This window comes from Colias eurytheme, chromosome 17 (assembly GCF_061535395.1).
Source record: "Colias eurytheme isolate Ceu_HAF_F1 chromosome 17, ilColEury1 Martin Lab GWU primary, whole genome shotgun sequence".
Lineage (NCBI taxonomy): Eukaryota > Metazoa > Arthropoda > Insecta > Lepidoptera > Pieridae > Colias > Colias eurytheme.
Genome location: NC_142996.1, coordinates 7,254,844 through 7,275,161, shown reverse-complemented (window position 1 = coordinate 7,275,161; position 20,318 = coordinate 7,254,844). Strand labels below are relative to the sequence as shown.

Genomic DNA, 20,318 nt, shown 5'->3' with positions numbered 1-20,318 from the left:
ATAATAAATTATCTATAATAATAACAAATAATAATTATCTGGTAGGTACTTCAGCCGGGGCTTTTCATACAAAAACAAACAATGATTTATTTATTTATTTATTTATTTATTTTATTCATAACAAGTAATTGACAGGTTTTACCCCAAAGCATTACATGTTTAGTTTTACACAAAATATTAAAAATAGTTTTCATTAACTATCGACTTGGGTTGTTGAGGAAGTGATTATGAGGAAGAGGAGGAGGAAGAGGAATTTTCACACACAAATTTAGGGGATGCGGATGAGGAAGAGGATATTTTTTTGAGGAAGAGGATGCGGATGAGGAAGCGAAAGAGGAAGCGGATGAGGATGAGGATGATAGGAAATTAAAATCATAATTAAAAAACAAAAACTTTTAAATTTAAAAATTAATATAACAAAAGCCATTCTCCTGTCTGTACATATATATTGATGTTTAAGGTTAGGGGAGGTTAGCTCGCCCGATCGCGAATTTACAAAGCCTCTAAGTACTATACTATTTCAGTCACGAGCCGGACTCAGATGAGCTTTTGTTTATGCATATTACTCGATAAAACCTAATCTATCTCAGTGCCAGAGGCGACATTAGGCGATTTCCACAAAAAAAAAAAACTAACTGGTAGATATTATGTAAGCTTAAACAACTTGTTTGTTTTTTAATTTAAAATGACTTTTGACACACATTATTTGGTAAAATATGTTTCTTCTGAGTATGAGAGAAAATGTTATATTATTGTGTTTAGAGATAAGTGTTAGGCGCAGATATAAATATGGCGGTAAGACTCTACTCTTGTTCGTTAGTAGAGTCCGACTCGTAACTCAAATACATAGTTAGTCTAAATAGGCTTTGTAAATTCGCCGCCCGATCGGATCAGTATATCCTCATAAATTTCCTCTAAATTTTGAGGAAGCGATAGCGGAAGAGGATTTTTTTATTTTCATTTTTGAGGATGCGGTAACGGTAGAGGAACCCAAAATATTGCGGAACTTCCGCATTATGAGGAAGCGGAAGAGGAATCCTCAACAACCCTACTATCGACTTAAGAATTTAAAAACATTTAAAAACATGATGAGATGACAACGGAGGTTTTTATCGCAATTTATTTATTGATACTGTAGTCGTAAATTATCTCATCTTATTTCACTAAATCTCACTCGATAATTCAAAATATGTCATATTAATCTTCATAATTTCTGATTTAAATGTCTTTTTGATGTTTTAATGAGTTCGTGTTTGGGGTCATTCGTATGTGGGTAAATCCTAAAACTACTAATTACCGATTTATTTAGCCAATTTTGAATAGGATGACGTCATTGGTGACTTGATATACAGGAAACACTCATATTATGACATTTTTACTCTAAGTAGGATACAATACCAATACGTATGTTAGTCATCAATTCATATACAGAAATGATAAATTCTTTCCTTATTGTTACCAGTAAGCGTACATTGAACCTTGTGATCCTTTAAATTATTTATTGTAATGTTTGACTTTATGCGACTCTAAAGAAAATATATTACACTGTTATTAAGTTACACCTAGATTAATATGGACCAAGCTTTTAGATCACATAATGATTATATCTTTATAATTGCATTCTTAAAAAATTTCAAACTGAAAATCAATAATTATATTATGATGGTTTGAAACCTAAGGTAGATCAGAGATTTCCTGAATTTTAACCAGACTACGAATTTCCACGAAACATTATTAAATAAGCCTGAAAATGAACAAACGGGCGAGATTCGAACATAAAAATCATTATAATAAAATCGAAAAATACGATGCCGATTTTCCGTATAATTTCCGCGTATATTGAATCATACTGTGGTAAACGACATTCATGCAAAGAAGCAGTTATGTATATTGTGCAGAAAATCTGGCAAGAAAAGCACATTATCGGAAAAATAGTATTAGATACATAATATTTTGTTACAGGAAGAAAGAGCGCATTCTTTGCGATTTATGATAACACTCATTTTATATTCTCCTCGTAAACTATCACGCATGTCATTACCTACCGAGTCATGTTGTTCTCCTATCTTTTATAAGAATATAGAGATACTGGAATTTAATAATATAAAACTATGTCAAGCTTGGTCGCTGCTTCACTCGCATTTTCGCTGATATGAACTGGCCTATGTGCTAAATAAGTACCTACATAATAATTATTATTATAAGTTATAACATGTCAGTTTACAGACAGTATTTATATTATCTTCCCTTTCTTTTTCTGAGTATAACACATCAAGAATCTAATGTGAATCACAAGAAAGGAAATAGCATCCGCCATTTCAAAATATATAGGTAAGGTGGGTCTACTAGCTTCAAATTCTAATATCTAACTGCTGCATTTATGAACATGTAGAACGCCATTTATTCTATGCCATCCCCAGGACCTTGAAGAGTCAACTTAACCACGGCAATAATTTAAAATTTAAGAACTCCAAACATTGTAATATAAAATAACACATGTTTAAGTTAGAGTCTTCTTGTTTTTTAATGACTCTTTCACGAAGTAGACTGGGGTAGAAGCCTTTGAAAATAATGAAAAGATAAAAAAAATCGCAGTCGGATGAAACCCATTAGAAAAGGAGGGGAATATGATAAAAATGTAAGGAAAAATAAATTACGGTCAATCCGGGTTCGGGAAGCGGGAGGGGGGAGCTTTTAAGAGAAAAAAATGGTTTCTCTCGATTTCCGACAAAACTACAAGTCCTATAGAAAAAAGTTCAATGGCAAAGTTGTAGGTAATTAAAAGTTCTACAACTTTTGTATTCACAATTTTTTCACATAACCTAAAAATTTAGGTGAAAAATTAAAAAAACCAAGTTTTTGGTCTTTTATTTCTATCTACTTCAAAATTTATTTTTTTTCTACGAAATTTGGTGGAAACTTACTTTATTATGTCCCAAATACACTGTAATTTATTTGATTGAAAATATTTATTTTTTCGCCTTATTTTGAATGAATACCAAAAAAACAACCTAATTTTCAATCGAAAAGTCACCCGTCAAAATATCAGCTTTTTTCAAAAACTTGGGGTGCCTTTTATTCATTGAAATCTCTACTTTCATATGGTGTAAAAAAAATAAACACCACCATAGTAAATGTTCTCAGGAAATGCATACAAACAGTGTGATAATGAGCTTTTACTAAATCAGGCACACTTCTTGAACTCTATATCTTCTCTTGTATCGGCTTTTCGGTAATATTTCAAAAGAAAAATAATTATCTGTTCTAAGTTTAATATTTTACAGCATATTCAAAAGCAAAATGATGTCGATAAAAACATTTCAGGTAGTTCGAGAAGTGTGCCTGATTTAGTAAAAGCTAGTTTTCAGACTGTTTGTATGCATTTCCTGAGAACATTTACTATGGTGGTGTTTATTTTTTTTACACCATATGAAAGTAGAGATTTCAATGAATAAAAGGCACCCCAAGTTTTTGAAAAAAGCTGATATTTTGACGGGTGACTTTTCGATTGAAAATTAGGTTGTTTTTTTGGTATTCATTCAAAATAAGGCGAAAAAATAAATATTTTCAATCAAATAAATTACAGTGTATTTGGGACATAATAAAGTAAGTTTCCACCAAATTTCGTAGAAAAAAAATAAATTTTGAAGTAGATAGAAATAAAAGACCAAAAACTTGGTTTTTTGAATTTTTCACCTAAATTTTTAGGTTATGTGAAAAAATTGTGAATACAAAAGTTGTAGAACTTTTAATTACCTACAACTTTTCCATTGAACTTTTTTCTATAGGACTTGTAGTTTTGTCGGAAATCGAGAGAAACCATTTTTTTCTCTTAAAAGCTCCCCCCTCCCGCTTCCCGAACCCGGATTGACCGTAATTTATTTTTCCTTACATTTTTATCATATTCCCCTCCTTTTCTAATGGGTTTCATCCGACTGCGATTTTTTTTTGTTTCAAAAATTATCTACTCTAGTCTAAAGAAATTATGTCACTTAAATAAATGAAACAAGTATTGATATTATCTTAATTTCTTATATAAGTACTAAATATAAGAATCTATTTGATCAGATTATCTATCCAATTAATAAATTAATTTTTAAAAAGCCAAACTACAAACCACCTCATTAAATAATTATATTAATTATATTATCTTAAGTTGAATACAAGAAGAACTAAGATGCTGTCTCCTTGATCAACTTTAACAGCTAAGGAAAAAAAGATCAAAGAGCACTTACTGGCCTCGGATTGTTTTTAATTATGAAGGAAATAAAATTTGTATTCCTTTTTTTTCATATAAATGATAGTGAAATTCAACTTTCTTTGTCTACATACTTGTATTGAGAAATTATTATCAATGTAAAAAATATAGCTAGTAATAAAAAAAAAAAACCGCCTGCATCTAACAAAGAATGCCTTAGTCGACTCATCATAAGTTCTTGACTATTATCTAGTTCATGGTTACTTCACCTTATAAGAAATATTCCATCTATTATTCTTAACCGAGTTCATTCTTTTTAAACAGTTTAATAACCGTTTAAAGTTATTATTATTATTTTTAGTTGGTTTGGAAATTCGATTTCTAATGTAAAATTACAAAAATTGTTCCTAATTTGAGTGTCTAAATTAATATTTTTAGCCTGCAGTTTCACTGGTGCAGTCAAAGGCAATACCCGTGGGAATGAATATTTCACCGCGTTAAAAAATAGCCTATATCACTCACTTGCCTCGTATCTATCTCCAGCCAAAAAAAAATTGGTTGTCTGTAAAGTCAGTTTACTGACGATAGTTGAACGTGACAACGTCCGATTGTGCTTCTTTGTCGCTCGTTGCGCGCTCTCGCTCGCACTTCACGCCTTACATGGAACGCCTCAGAGCGAGGTAACGCCGCATGAGTCATGTTTTTTCGTGCGTGCAGCTGGCTCTATCGAATTATAAGACGTTGTCACGTCAAAAAATCATACCAAAAATCACTACACTACAGACTTGCCGAAATATCTTTACGTTGCGACGTGAAAGAAATACAAACAATCACACTTTCGCAACTGTATTATTAGTAAAGATAAATTATAACCATGCCAGTTATGTTTTTAAGCTACTTAAGTACTGAAAATCAGCACAAAATACAAATACCACTCAATTTAAATCAAACATGTTAAATTTCTTGCTGAAAATTAACAAACACTATGATATTGAACCTACTTCATAAGGATAAAATAGGATATGCGCTTAAAATACATAAAAGCAGATTCATAGCTTTATAAACATAAAATTGTAATGCACGTAAATTATCCTTTACAACTTACAGAAACTGTAATCATTCCATTGATTTCAGGTATTAGCAAGGTATTAGTAAAGGTAAACAAGATTTATGAACAGGTGATGATATTCCTGCGTTCATCGAAAATAAATTACATGATAGTAAGTTATTTTGAGGGTAAGATACTTGATTCTCGCTGCAACTCTGTTGCGTATCTGAACTCTATATAACTGAAAAATAATTTCATTTATACTACTGTTACATTTGGGGATAATATTTTAATAAAAATAACACGTAATACGATATTTTTATTGTTTCAAACCATGGTCTCTTTAACGTATTAATATTATATTTGCAACACTATTAAAAATATCCTGCTAATCTGAAATAAGATTTGAGCATTTAAAGAGGTTATTTCTGTTCAAAGTTGCTAACAAAGGTATTTAATATTCTCAGCATTTAAGAATAAAACGTGACTATTTTCTAAATAGGTACACCTGTAACTATGGACCTTACACATTTTTTCATGAAAGTTGTACTCAGATATTATTTTTAATGGTCATTACATACATAAAGACATCTCATATTATACTTTGCGTGCGCCTTTGGCATTATAACCAAAATATGCAAGGTTTAATCCTTGGTAGAGTAAAGCTGTATTTAGTATTAGTGAAGAGATTACGTTTGAGTAAGGAAAATCGATAAGTGAAACAGTATGAATAATGTATCTACTAACGAAAACGGGACTTCATTTATCCCGATTGATAATGTAACACACGATAGAAAGAGTCTAATCCTATTTCCAGCTTTGCATTTTAAAAAAGAGGCAATTTATTGCACAATTGTACAACTATATCCCAAAACTGTGTTATCATGGAACTGATTTCTATCTATATATATATCTATTAAGTAGGTAATAAAGAGTTATGCCAAACGTAAAATATATTTGTACCTAATTAACGTAGGTAAATCCCTAAGCTTCTATTACTGCCGTTGCACATTGAAGATGAAATCCATACTAATATTATAAATGCGAAAGTCTGTCTGTCTGTCTGTCTGTAACTCAATCACGCCTAAACTACTAAACCAATTTTCATTAAATTTGGTTTGGAGATATTTTGATACCCGAGAATGGACATAGGCTACCCTTTATTGCGAAATATGTACCACGGGCGAAGCCGGGGCGGACCACTAGTATGCTATAAATATCATTTATACGCTCCATAACATCATAAATCATTTGAAATATAATATGTATTTCATATTCGTGTTAGCATATAGTTGGTTCTGTGGTCTAAATTACTCTAGGCAGAACCGCAAGCAATATCCGCTTCATAGTTCAGCATCTTGCGAATCTTACAAGGAGATTGTACTGGTCTTGAATTGTATTAATAGTAGGTACTGAATATCTTAATTATATTTCAAATGTGAAAATTATTATTTTTTAACAAAAAACAAATACTCTTGCAGAGGATGAGAACGTGACCAATTCGAAGGATTTCACATTAAAAAATAATCATCAAAATCGGTTCTCCAACCAACCTCAAAAAAGAAAAATACAGACAGACGAGATGAAGTCGCGGTCGGTTGATAATAAATTTTATTAATAATGTTTCTGTGATTATTGAATGAAATTTATTAACTATGAGACATTTAGACAGTTTCTACTGAATTTTGTTATCTTTGTACGGATATCCGATGTTTCATAGGCGTGATTAAATTGCGATATTTAATAGTTTACAAGAACTTAATTATTACGCATTAGTAAACATGACTCGTTTAGTTATAAAAGTGAATTATATCCTTAAATAATCGTGAATTAATTATATTCAACAATATTTTAAAATGTTACCACGCCTGTGTCGTTATTTTTACATTTCATTCCTCAGTGATTTTATTGACATTTGATACATCAAAAGGAAAATGTATTTAGAAAAAGTTAGAAACAACTCCAAAACTCATACAAATGAATGAATCAAATATTTACATCTAACGTTAAGATTGTCGAAAAAGAACGGAACAACTTCCTCTCGTCTTTTTGTTAGACATGATTAAATTACTGCTAAATGGCGTGGAATTTATTATGAAAATGTATTTATAACGTATTCACTTGAAATAATATCTAAATATAGATCTTTTATGAGTATATTCACTGTGTGATAACGAACCTACTACAAAATAATTTGTAGATGTTATAAAAAAAGAACACCAAAAATATATCTACGAAAACAAATCTGTGGTATTTGGTACGTACCACTTAAGTGCAAAATGGTGATTTTTGGGTATGAGCGTTTGAAAGTTTTCACGGTTGCTACCCTGTTGCTACAGATCGGAATAAACACTTGAGTAAAACAAATTTATGATATTTAAATGTCTATTATGATCAAGTTTTGAACACTTACAAAAAAAATAAAAAAAATGCTCTAGTTCAAGAGTAATTGTTACTTAACATGTTTGTACCAAAAGAAAAAATGTGAAAATGATGTGAAAATGTCTAAAACGTGTGTACTTAAGTGGATTAGAGCATATTTATTTGTACTCTTAATTAGTATTTATTCCTATTTTTACCTTAATGGAAAGGATTTTTCATTTTTTTTTCGACGGAGACATAAACAGACATTAAAAAACAAATATTATGGGGAAACATCTTCCATACAAATAGATTTAACCATATATAAAAACAAAAACGAATAGGAGTGTGATTTGCCACAAATAAATACTCATAAAAAAGCCAGGAAATATTGTGATTTTCGTGCAATATGCAATTCTCTGATACTCTCTCTACAAAGTAAAATCCTAAAAGTAGTGTGTGTGTGTGTGTGGTTCAGAAGTCACGGTAGTTCGCTTGCCTGCCGTGCTAGATGCTGCGGGATCGATCCCATCAACCGACATGTACCAATGTGTCGTTTTCGGATGCATAAGTAGATTCTCTAATAACCAGAGATACATCTTCTATAACAAGAAAACATCATCATTTCTAATAACAGGAAAACATCGTGATGGCAACCGGGATTTTGGTCTGAAATCACCAACCAGCAGTGAGCAAGCGTGGTGATTACTGCTCATGTCTTCTCCTTGTGAGAAGATGTCTTTACCCTGCAAATAGTTACGAGCTGGATCCAGTCAAATAAAATTTGTTTGTAAAACGTACCACTACAACATTCATTCATAGTTGTCATCACTGTCACTGAAAGTCATAAGATTGTTTCTAGTCGGACCATGAGACAATGATTTGAAATAATCATCATAAATGGGATCACTTATTGACAGGAGATCTAAGATATCTTTGAATTTCAGAGCATCGATATTGATAGGCTCATTAGAGGCCAATGGAAAAGCCACTTCGGAGACTTCTATCTTTTCTCAGTTCTCTTAAACCAGAAATACAGAAACTCTTCATTTTCACTCAAAGAGTATTTAAAATCTGCGTCATTAGACTTTTCATACATCAACCAGAAAATACAGTTCTAACCAAATGTAGTTTTGTCTGTTGCAGTATTTTTTTTGATAAAATCAGTAGGTAGTCAATAGTTTCGAAAATGGAAAGAAGTCAGATTCATTCTGTATTTTACATCATGGCGATCCTGGTCATTTTCATTTATCTCGGGGAACGGAGATGGTGCTGTTTCTTTTTTGAATGAATCTTTCAATATCTGCTTAACAGGCAAGATATTATACCGTTTTTGACCTGGAAAACACTGAATATAAAAGAAGCTACTCTACTTCTTCTGCCAAACGGTTAATAAAATGCCATAAGCATGATGCGATTTCATCCGCACCTCTTTGAGCTATTCCTTCATACATAACATAATGGAATGTTCGTTTAGTAGTAACTTTGCGGATTTTTAAATTAAAAGTCCAAAGTTTCTTTTATAAAAGGCTACAGATGCAGTTAAATTTGGAATCTGTAAACAAACAGCTTTTATCTTTTAGTTTCATAGTGAAATGTTGCCTTATGCTCCGATTTTTCTAAATCTATTCTAATCTGACATGAAAGAATGAATTTGAAGAGACAAAGAATCAAACCTTGTGCATGTAGGTATCGTTATTTGGCTTTTTAAACGTTTACCAATCTTTAAATCGATTTAAAGATTGGTAAACGTTTCTGAACACACTAAAAAAGAAGTCACACTAAGTCTAAGAGATCTTGCATCACATGCATGTTTCTTTATAGAGACCTAATGTCTGAAGATTTAAATTATGTGCCAAATAACGTTATATTTAAGTAAGGGAGAAGACCTGTTAAGTTCACAAATAATTTTATTTGATTTGGTACAAATAAGTTAAGTGATGATAATACTTATTAAAGTTTGGTCTAATTATGTTAAGTGCTCTTACGTTGTAAATGGCCGTTCGTTGATTGAGTATTCGTTTTACAAGTCTATGTTAAGTTATATTAATATATTTGTATCAAATAAAAATATTTTTTTTTGTACTTAAGGGGTTTTGATACAACCTATTTAAGGTATTTCTACTATCAATAGGCTTATGTGACATAGACCAAACGAAAGAGGACGTTTTTATCAGTATAGATGGCCAAAAAACAAAAAATGGCCATTTTTGCACTTACGAGGTATATACCAAACACCACAGAAATGATCGTAAAAGATATCCTTATTACGAAACAAAGCTTTGGGTCCACTAAAAAATGTCTGTTCGTAATAAAAATGAGAACTACTTGTAAAATCTAGAGCGAGACAAATATTATTTTGTTTAACTGTACTCATAATATTATTACGTTTGGGTTATTGCCCGCATTTGTATAAATAACTTTTGACATCACAATGATAACATGGAAACTGTCTGAATTTCCGTAATATTAATCACAAGAATTTACGTAGTCTACAACATGCATTGTTATTATGATGAATTTCCCATACTATAAATAAATAAAATTGTTTCGTTTAACTGAATTCTAAGTACCTATTTAAGGTATAATATACACAACCTATTATGATATATGTATATCTATTTAGCTTTTATATACACTAAGTATAGGATTGTTTTAATTGTCTCTTGAACAGTGGGTATGTTTAGATATCGTATCAATTTTTAAATGCAAAATCAATAACTGCCTTTACATAGCAATACAAATATTAACCTTGGTGGAGAACGGTTTCATTATAAAATTTGCTCTTCTTTCTATAATGCTTCATAGAAAAGTTGAGAACGTTTCAGTTCTAGGAAGTCTAATATCCTCTGTTATCTATATTATAGCTTAAATTCAATATATAAGGAAAAAGTTAAATGAATTGAGATCTATTTCATAAATCGGGAACAAATTTTCACTTATCAGAACATAAACAAGCGAACTTTTTTCAAAATTGTGTTATGCCATTAGAAGCAAGACTGTAAAAATATAATATGTGGTATAAATAATCGACTATACTGTATTTTTCCTTTCTAAGATTTAAAACGCTAGTAATACGTGTAGGATATGTTTCACTTTGTATAGGAACTACACAGGTGTTATAAAATCCTGTCGGTATTTCAATAGAAGCATGTTATATATAATATAACAATGTGGAAGATTACAATAGGCACCTGAGATTGTGGTTTAAATGCGATCAATATTTCCTTTAATACTAAACAAAGGTCAGATAGGAATCTTATAAAGAATCGTGATCCGAGGTTTTATATCGTGCGAATTATAAAACAATAACGTCACAAACTGAATCATTTTTCTAATTAAATCCTCTTTTAAATATCTCTCAGCTGTAGAAATATTTTTATATCATTTTTATGATTTTAATTATACAAAAGACAAAGGGGAATAACAGAATGTTTCAGTATAAAATTTGTCTTTTTAGTGCTAGCATAATATTATAAAGGATAGCTGTGAAATAATTTTTAGAAGTCTTTTTGTAAGTCTTTGATTTCCATAAATAATGAATTGTTATTTTCCAGGATAATTGATTTATCATTCCTTTGAATGTGAAAGTTATTGATGAAAGATAAATTACCAATTAAAATGTTTTATTTCATATTTATTTTGTAAGTGAAAATTATGATGTTCTCTACGAAAATACTGTAATTTAGTATTTTTCCGTTGTTGATATTTCGTAAAACGTTTTTGATTGATTATGAATTATTACCAAGAGGTCAAAAGGTTTGTTTGTTATTATTTGAATTTTGATACGATTCATTATAATTATAATTAATATAAAATATATTAATTTGATATTTATATAACAACAATTCGCGGGAATTCCTGTGACATGGTTTGATATACGGACGCTTGTAAAATATAATAAAATCAAGTAATGAGCTAAATAAGTTATTGTTAAATCCTTAACTGCTAGTTAGAAGTTCCTGCAACTGTCTTCCGGTTCCCTGATCACATCATTTCCGGCTATATCAATATCTTGGGATGTAGTTTCATCGGATACTATAATTATTATATGAATTATAATTATAGATAAGTATTATACTTAGGTATCTTTTCCCTTATGAGGTGTTATAATATTTTTTTCTACAAATAAACAAATACATATATTTTTTACTAGCTTCCGCCCGCGGCTTCCCCGCGTGGTGTTTTGATAAAAGGTAAGCCTTTGTTATTTCTCAGGGTCTAAAGATTGTCTGTGCCAAATTTCATCAAAATCGGTTGAGAGGTTTAAGCGGGAAAGCGTAACATACAGACAGACAGAGTTACTTTCGCATTTATAATATTAGTAGGGGTTATAAAATTACCTAGTAATATCCCTACTTATATTAGTAGGGATAATAAACAAAACGATTTCGGTCATACAATCTGTCAATACTGATACACCTACTGTATGCCGTTCTTTGTAAGAAAGATTCATGAAAGATTACTCATTTTTATCAGAAGGTTTTTAAGCCAATACATATTATTGCTACGAAGTATTTTATGTACCTATACTATAGGTACAGGTAAAGTACTATCCTGTACCTATAGATCCTATAGGTACAGGATGGCACTTTGTAATACTAAATAAATAAAAAAATATTTAACTTAGGTACCTATAATTTACCTTGTATATTTTGCCGACAGCCATTATGCTCAAATTTGATATGGATAAGCATATTAATGATTCTACATGAAAATAAACGAAAACACCACTAGGTTTTGCTAGTATTTCTGTAGATTATGTACCATTCTGGTACATGAGCTACAATACTGCCAAGTTTAACTAAAATACGTTCAGTAGTTTTGGTATAATTTAGTAACAAGCATTCCACGTGCTTTGTAATATACTCTCAGTCAAGTTTACTTTCTCTTCAGTCCCTTTTAAACATATGTATCAAGAAAGATATAATTATATTAATTATATACATATTTTTTAGCTTTATTTTATTAATATAAAAACAAAAACAAATATAAATTTATAAAGAATAGAAAAAATTCGATCACGAGGCGGGACTCGAACCCGCATCCTTCGCGCCATTCCGGGGCGGATGCCCCCAGTTTTATGTGTCTGAAGGTTTCAGACACATAAAACTGAAAGAATAGAATAAATTCGATCACTCGGGCGGGTCACGAGTGGCTGAGTTGGTGAGTCATCCGCCCCGGAATGGCGCGAAGGATGCGGGTTCGAGTCCCGCCTCGTGATCGAATTTTTTCTATTCTTTATAAATTTATATTTATAAAGCATTTGAATGCCATAAAACCAAAAATATAAATTCAACAAAAACAAATATTTTACGACTTTTAATAGACCCTTCTCATGTGGGACAGACTTATCCCGTTTCATTTTAATAAATACACAAAGCCTTTTGTCAAAAGTTTATTATGCAGTAAAAAAGAAAGATACATGCAGAAAGCGACATAAAAAAGCCCGCCTAATTTGTCTGCGAATACAAAGCCGGTTTTTAATACAATAAGCTCGCGTGCGCTTTCCGCGATGATTCAGTAAAAACGCCCAATTTAAAGTGAACTAGTAGTACATGTTATCTTCATAGAACGAGAGGTCAAGCTAAAATGGACGTTCTTACAGTATCATGTCGTGGATTGTGTGACGTCACGGTCCGGAAAGATATGAGTATCCCCGCGTGACGTGTAAAAGTGGGTTTTACGTTGCCTTACGAATGCTTAGAATAGACCCATATTGAATAATTATTTGTTAATGTAGGTCATGGTTTTATATTTATGGAAAATTATATATGTGGTTTTTTTTAGTAGTGGCATATTTTATAGTAAATTCTATTTATAGGATTCTTATTTCGTAGTAATCAAATACAGAATTATAAAGTATGCGTTTATTATTTAATGGATTTCAATAAGTTGACATAGAGCTTATTATGTAAAAATAATTCGATTTATTTTTATTGTAATTAGGGACGATAAATATTGTGTTTGTGTACTAAAATAAGATTCATTAAAAAAGCTAACATAAATACACTTAGATAAAATCATATTAATTGCATTATATTACCAATACAATAAATTCCATCTATTTCTACTTAACGGTTTAAGTTTAATACGAAGTATGTGCCAGGTCGTGAGATTCGAAGGTCTATGGCACGTGACGTAGCGATAAGGTGTGTATTCGTTGATATTTATACGAGTTCTCTTACAATTGCATTCATAACGAGCTTGGACATCAGAAACATAGCACGTGCCTTGAAACAGGATTATTACCGCAATTTAATACGAATAAAAGGTAAACAATACATTTATTTAGCGTTTATTAATAGTACGATAGTGTTAGTTTTAGCTTATGATGGTTTTATTATAATTTTTTTTCGGTTTTGTTAATGTAATATTAGTTTAGATAAATTAAAGTATTTCAAAAAAATTTAATGCTTATTAATAAAAATAATTTAATTTTTATTAATAAAAATAAATTTAAAATGCTTTTTTAATTCCTTATTAATAATTGTAAAATATACAATATATTTTAATATTAGGTATACCTAGGTAGATATACCTAATGTAGGTACATTATTTGATATTTACTCCATAAATTTAAAATACTCTTCAAATTACCACCAATTAAAATATTTATTTTTCAAAATGCCCTATCAAAATTTTAAAATATACAACATCACTAATAATTATTTCATTCTTTACAGAAACAATGGCTGCCCACAAGATTATAATTGCCCTAGTGCTCATCATCGCCTTAACAGAAGCGCAGAGACCATTCTACGCTGGTCTTCGTCCCATCGGATATCCAGAAGTAGAATCCAACAGTCTTAACAACCGTTTTGGAGAGGACTCCGGAGCTCCAATAGAAGCCAGGGGCGATGGTAATCTAATAAATAGATTGAACCAACTGCCTGAAGACCGTAGACCCTTCTGGTTCTTAAACTCAAAGCAATACGACGATCTAAGGAAGAACCCTCAAACATACCCTGTAAGGCCAAGCGGGTTTGTTAGCGGTCGTTGATTGAAGAAGAATTTTCAGAAGTAGGCTGTGATAGTGTATTCCAGTATTGTTAGGTTAAGTTCTAGTGCCATATTGTTAATGAGTTCTTCATTATTGAGTTTGCAAGTTGTTTTAATTCTATTTCGAAATAAATGTTATCTTGTTGAATGAGTATCTGTCCATTTTATTATATTACATTAATTCTTCTTTTAGACAGGAGTAAAAGTAATAACTTTTGTTCGTGTTCACATTATGTAATTAGAGTTGAAAACAGGAACTATTTACGATATTTAGTTACCAATAAATAAGAAAATTATTGAACTATTATTAAAAAGTGAAGTCCCATGTCCCCTAGTAGGGTAAGGGGCAGTAGCAAAGAGATTTTATGAAAGTTTTCAAGCAAAATTTCACCACACTAAACTATTGGTATATGGTAATTATGTTCAGCATGTTTAAAAATAAACAATTTTATACAAAGAAAACGTTTACAGGTTACACTTAGTGCTTGCAATTTATCTTGATTAACACTGAATTCCAGCTATTCAACGAGGAATTTAATTTAAAATTTTATAACGATGCCGTTCTTTTGTAGTTTTTACATGCTTCTGTAAGTATTTTTGTAGAAAACATTAAAGAATTACTTGCAAGAAGGCTTTTTAAATCCTTATATATTATTTTTAAATCAGTTAATATGAAACATAAAAATAATACCTAATGCAATAGTTATACTTTTCCAAAAAAGTTCCCGCAGTAGGTACATAAATAAATGAATGATTTATTTTACATTACTATTTCTTTCGTATTTTTTTTAATATAAATAAAAAAAACATAAGTATTAAGTATAAATATCAAAACAATTATCATTCAAGTTTTATATCGATGATTACTTTACTCTGCATCTTTGCAAGCAATACAGTACTTTAGAAATCAAATTCCTATTAGACCTTAAGTGAAATTGCAAAAGGATACCCTGGATAATGGATTCAGCTTGGTTGAACGTCTAGTAAATATTCTAGGAAGTAAATAGATACAGTTTATTACATTTAGAGATGAATAGTGCGCCTATGAAGTAAGTTTAACATATTGGGTCACTAGGTGCAGTCGGGCTGGGCCATATATGGAGTTGCAAAATAAAAAATGAAATTTAACCTCGTATAAAATTTGTACTTATTACTCATCAAGTTAAAGCTTTGTTTAAAAACCAACCTTGTTTTGTCCTCAAACAAGGTTGTTAATGGAAAACATAGCCCTCATTATTGACTAAATAGGTACATAAACATTGTTATCTCTGGTCACGTCAATTATGGAGGAAAGTATCTTCAAAAGAAAATGTTATTTTCTTCCCTATATTTCTATATCCACTTAAAATATACAATCTGATTTCCAAGGGGTAGTAAATCTCTAAAATGTTTAATAATAAAGTTTCAGGAATCAAATGTTTAGTATTTGCACTTAGATCAGGGACCAGGGTCATCTTAGTTCAATGTTTCTTACGCATCTTTATTCATATATCTACGATTTAACAAGCTGAATTTATTCATTTTAGTTTTGATGTTAAGTTTCGGAATAAATATTTAAATTATGTAATATTGTGTTAGTTTTTGTTTGTGTTTGATGTTTTGTGATGGCACCTTGAGAATTTAAAGTAAATAAACTTTTAGGGAAATTTTATTTGTACACAAATGAAAAGCTTAGTAAAAATTAATAATTAATGTGTCTCATAGAGCTTCGCACTTCACAGTGACCCTGTTAAATAATACCTAACTAGAGCCAACTAAAACTGTTAAATAACAGCTTTAGTTATGGATACTGAACTGATGTTATTTTACAAAACCATACATTGAGTTTACGCTTCCATAACCGCAATTGGTAATAATTAATAATGCAGGCGCTTCATCAGATTAAGTAGGTATAATTCATATTTTGCAAATATTAAGAATATTTCTTATAATATTTACAAATTTTGCTACCTCAGATTAATTCTGAGGTAGCAATAATTATTATTGTTTTAAATAAATATCAATTCCCAATTAGTCGAGGAAAGATTCACCACATTCTTCCGATGTTCAGCTTGATCTTCAAATATAATATGATATGATTGTTGGTTGAGAAAATATTACGGAGACATTAATTTTTTTCATTGTTATATGAACTACAGCAACGTTTGTCATAAAATTGCTAAGGAGAAAATACTCCGTTACATTATTATACTTTTTGTAAATAAGTAAAAAGTGTAAGTCAAATTGATAAACAGTTACTTAAACCGCAACGATTGCCCGCATAGACCGTGTGGCCTCATTTTATTCGATAACAAATTTATAGCATTTTACACCAATATAATTTGTATGTATAAAGGTTAAAGGATTGTTTTCTGATACCAGTCCTCGTACCATAATGTCTTAAAGCTACTGCTTTGCATTTTTCAACTACGGAAATAATACTACAATATGTAGATACAACCAGTAGGGAAACTTCATACAAACGTTCGAAATGGCTCACGCACACAAGCAAGCGTGTTTACGAGAGTCGTAAAAGGCTTATTACACTACCCGATATGAAGGGCCCTGCATCAAGGGTGGGCGTGTACCCTAGTTAGTGTGGCGCTTATTACACTTCTCTGCGAATTGGGCCCTAACTCAGTTTATACGCGAATGTCTAGAGAGATAAACGTATTGTTGCATTTTACATTATGCCGCCGTCAGTATCGAAACTTCAAAAAGTTGCTGTAGCAGTGGCATTCGTTGACGCAATAACAAATATTAAAAAAAGAAGAGAAAGATCTGGGTGAAAGAGTATTTGCGGTTACGTGAAAAGCTTTCAAATATGCAAATACTAAGCGTGCTTGAACCGGGAGTTTTAATGAATTAATTAGAGTAGGTGCAGAACAATTTGAACACTTGTTGAGTTTTAAAACAATTAAATAAACAATTGATTTAAACAATTTATTTATTTGTTAACATGGCGGTGTGATCACAAACATTTGGAACTTCCCTTTTAAGTTATATAAACCTGTAGTAGGGAAGTTTGGTGACACCTTACATACAAAAGCAGCCACTCCACGCACTAGTCGCGCGGCAACTGAGCTCCCTAACCGCCCTAAACGTTATTACATTACCCAATCTGCAGGGCGCTTAGGGAGCTAGGCAGATCGGGCAGACCCGATCGCTCTAAATCGGGACACTAACTCCCTAAGTCTTATTACACCCCCATTGTTAGGGTTAGGGTCCCTAAAAATTGGGTGGTCTAATAAGCCTTTAAGGGTATTCTTATATCATAATAAACACGCTTGCTTGTGTGCGTGAGCCATGTCGAACGTTTGTATAAAGTTTCCCTACTGGTTGTACTTGTATTGTGATAATACTTTATTTTCATAGTGGAAAAATGACACCGCTATCGTATAGCACTATCACTTTCCCACACTGGAAACAATAGAGCTATAAGACCTCTTAGGTAATAAAACTGATTATAAAAGGAATTCCTTGCCTGCCTTCTATGTTAAAAGCTATGAATTTATTCTATGCTGCATGAAAGAAGAACGAACTAAAGCTAAAGATTACATAATAGTAAAATAGTTGTCAGTCCTACGCAATTTTTCTTCATCTCTCTTGTGTTATTGAATTTCATCTATTGAGACGTGAGCGCGAAGCAAATAGTGTACTACTCTTTATAAACTAAACTGTGAAATCAGCTACATAATATTTAAATAAACTTAAAATACATTTACTGTGAGCATCACTATCTTTACGTGTATGGTACTGAGATAACCATTTCAAATTGAAGGTTTCCAAAGGCATTTTCAGTATTCATTTCTCACTACAGAATTGGCAAGAATAATTTGACCTAGATGGATGTTTTTTGTATTGGCGTATTCTATACGTTATGCGTCGCAAATGAGTTTGAAAAGCGTGTATTTATCATTAGGTAGAAAATAACCATCAAATATAAATATTTAAGTATTATTGAATGGTTAAGACATACATTAACATATTTCATGTACCTAGATATAAAAAGTGGGTATCATGTTTTTTTTTAGAATTCCGTATTTTTCATACAATGTATCATTGATTTCAGTTATGAATGTATCAATTAAGCGTTGTTCATTCGATGACGCTACATTGAACATATCTTAGGCATTATTATCCAATCAATAAAACAATTGGAGTGTGAAATAACCGCCTTTTACAAAATTTAGTCATTAAGTTATTAATAAATTCATATGGATGATTACACGGTACTTATACTAATGGAAATAATAAGTAAATTACAACAATAATTATTATGTGGTTATTTAAATAAAGGGGATCTCATACAGGCATTCGAAAAGTTACCTTTACATCGTGATTGCAAAATGACTTACCTTTTAAGTACACCACGTTGCATAAAAAAAACTATTCCAGAAATAAATCTAATAAAAAGCGACATACACGCATTATCTATGAAGTAAATAATTTATCAAATAAGCCAGTTATTAATAATGGCACGAGTTACATAATTATACCGTTTATTGTGGCTTGCGGTTGGGTTTTGCCCATTTTATTCGCGATCAGCTTTCGATGACTTGCACGTAGTAATTTGTTGCGTGTTCGTATTTTTATCAGTGTTTGTAAATATGTGATTCATGTTGGTTATGAAGTATGAGTAGAATTTGGTTAACTTAATGAGATCATTTACGCTTACAATTTACTAGACAGTATTTGCATTGGATTTTACGATAGACGTGATAATTAACTTGAGAACGGTAAATGTTATATGTATTATGTCTTTTTTTATAGGTTGTAGTCAATGAAAAGTGAAAAAAGGTAAATTCTTAAAATTTACTCTTGCTGAATTATTAGCTATTTAATAACAATATTTGAAGGTAAAAATTTAATTAATTTTGCAGCGATAGTATTATAATTATAATAGAGTAGATAGTCTGTAAAAATGCGTCGATATTTGACAAATATACTCAGGGTACTACTAGGAAAGTTAAACAATTAGCTAGCGTAAATGAAAACAAGTTTGCTTCCTTCACTTGCTACATCTAATACATAATGCTAGGAAGTAATAAAAACTATTTATGCACTAATCCTATAGCATATTTTCCTTTTAACCTACTGGGTATTTCCAAACCTTAATACGATTTCAGTTCTATTTATAATTCATGGCTCGTTCTGTGACCGAGGTTTAAGTACGATTTGCAAGTTCAAAGGATAGGCTGACTCATAGGTTACTTTAACTGTTTACCTTTGTTTCAGATAAACAAGCAAGGTTTATATTGACTCCATAATGCAATAAAGTATGGTTGGCCGTCGTCCAAGCCGAAACCCCTACAAAGATAAATCACGTTTGGATAATCATTGATTACGGAATAACCCAGGATTTTGTGAATTAAATGCATCGTTTTAAAATTGAACTGTATGCGGTAAAAATCACCGAAATATTTCTGTGTACAAAAAGTAATAAGCAGTTTGAAATGATATTATATTTAGATAACCTTTGTGGTTTTGGCAATTTGATGTTTTGGTGAGATTAAAAATCATCAAATCATTGTTTTCAGTTAAAAATATAATAATATCTTATGGTATATTATATCTTATATTAGTGTGTAAGTATATGTTTTTTAGTATCATCTATTTATCTTTAACTTTTACCTACCTCCGCTGTACTTATTTATTGTTTTTCACACAATCTGTTGGTTGCCTGGAAGAGATTACTTGTTAGTAATAAGGCCGCCTTCTGTGTTGTAT

General features: G+C 31.0%; 1 protein-coding gene across 1 annotated transcript; it reads left to right on the top strand.

Moving 5' to 3' along the window:
• The first annotated feature begins 13,801 nt into the window (after window positions 1-13,801).
• Window positions 13,802-14,760, top strand: LOC149901300 (uncharacterized). The gene is made up of 2 exons (XM_090111934.1): window positions 13,802-13,881; window positions 14,294-14,760. Exon 2 carries the CDS (start codon window positions 14,299-14,301, stop codon window positions 14,608-14,610), a length of 312 nt encoding a protein of 103 aa, XP_089968060.1. The 5' UTR covers window positions 13,802-13,881; window positions 14,294-14,298; the 3' UTR covers window positions 14,611-14,760.
• Window positions 14,761-20,318: the final 5,558 nt, after the last annotated feature.

Bases quoted from the DNA above. Each gene is read 5' to 3' on its own strand.
- LOC149901300 (XM_090111934.1), top strand. From the start codon at position 14,299: ATGGCTGCCCACAAGATTATAATTGCCCTAGTGCTCATCATCGCCTTA.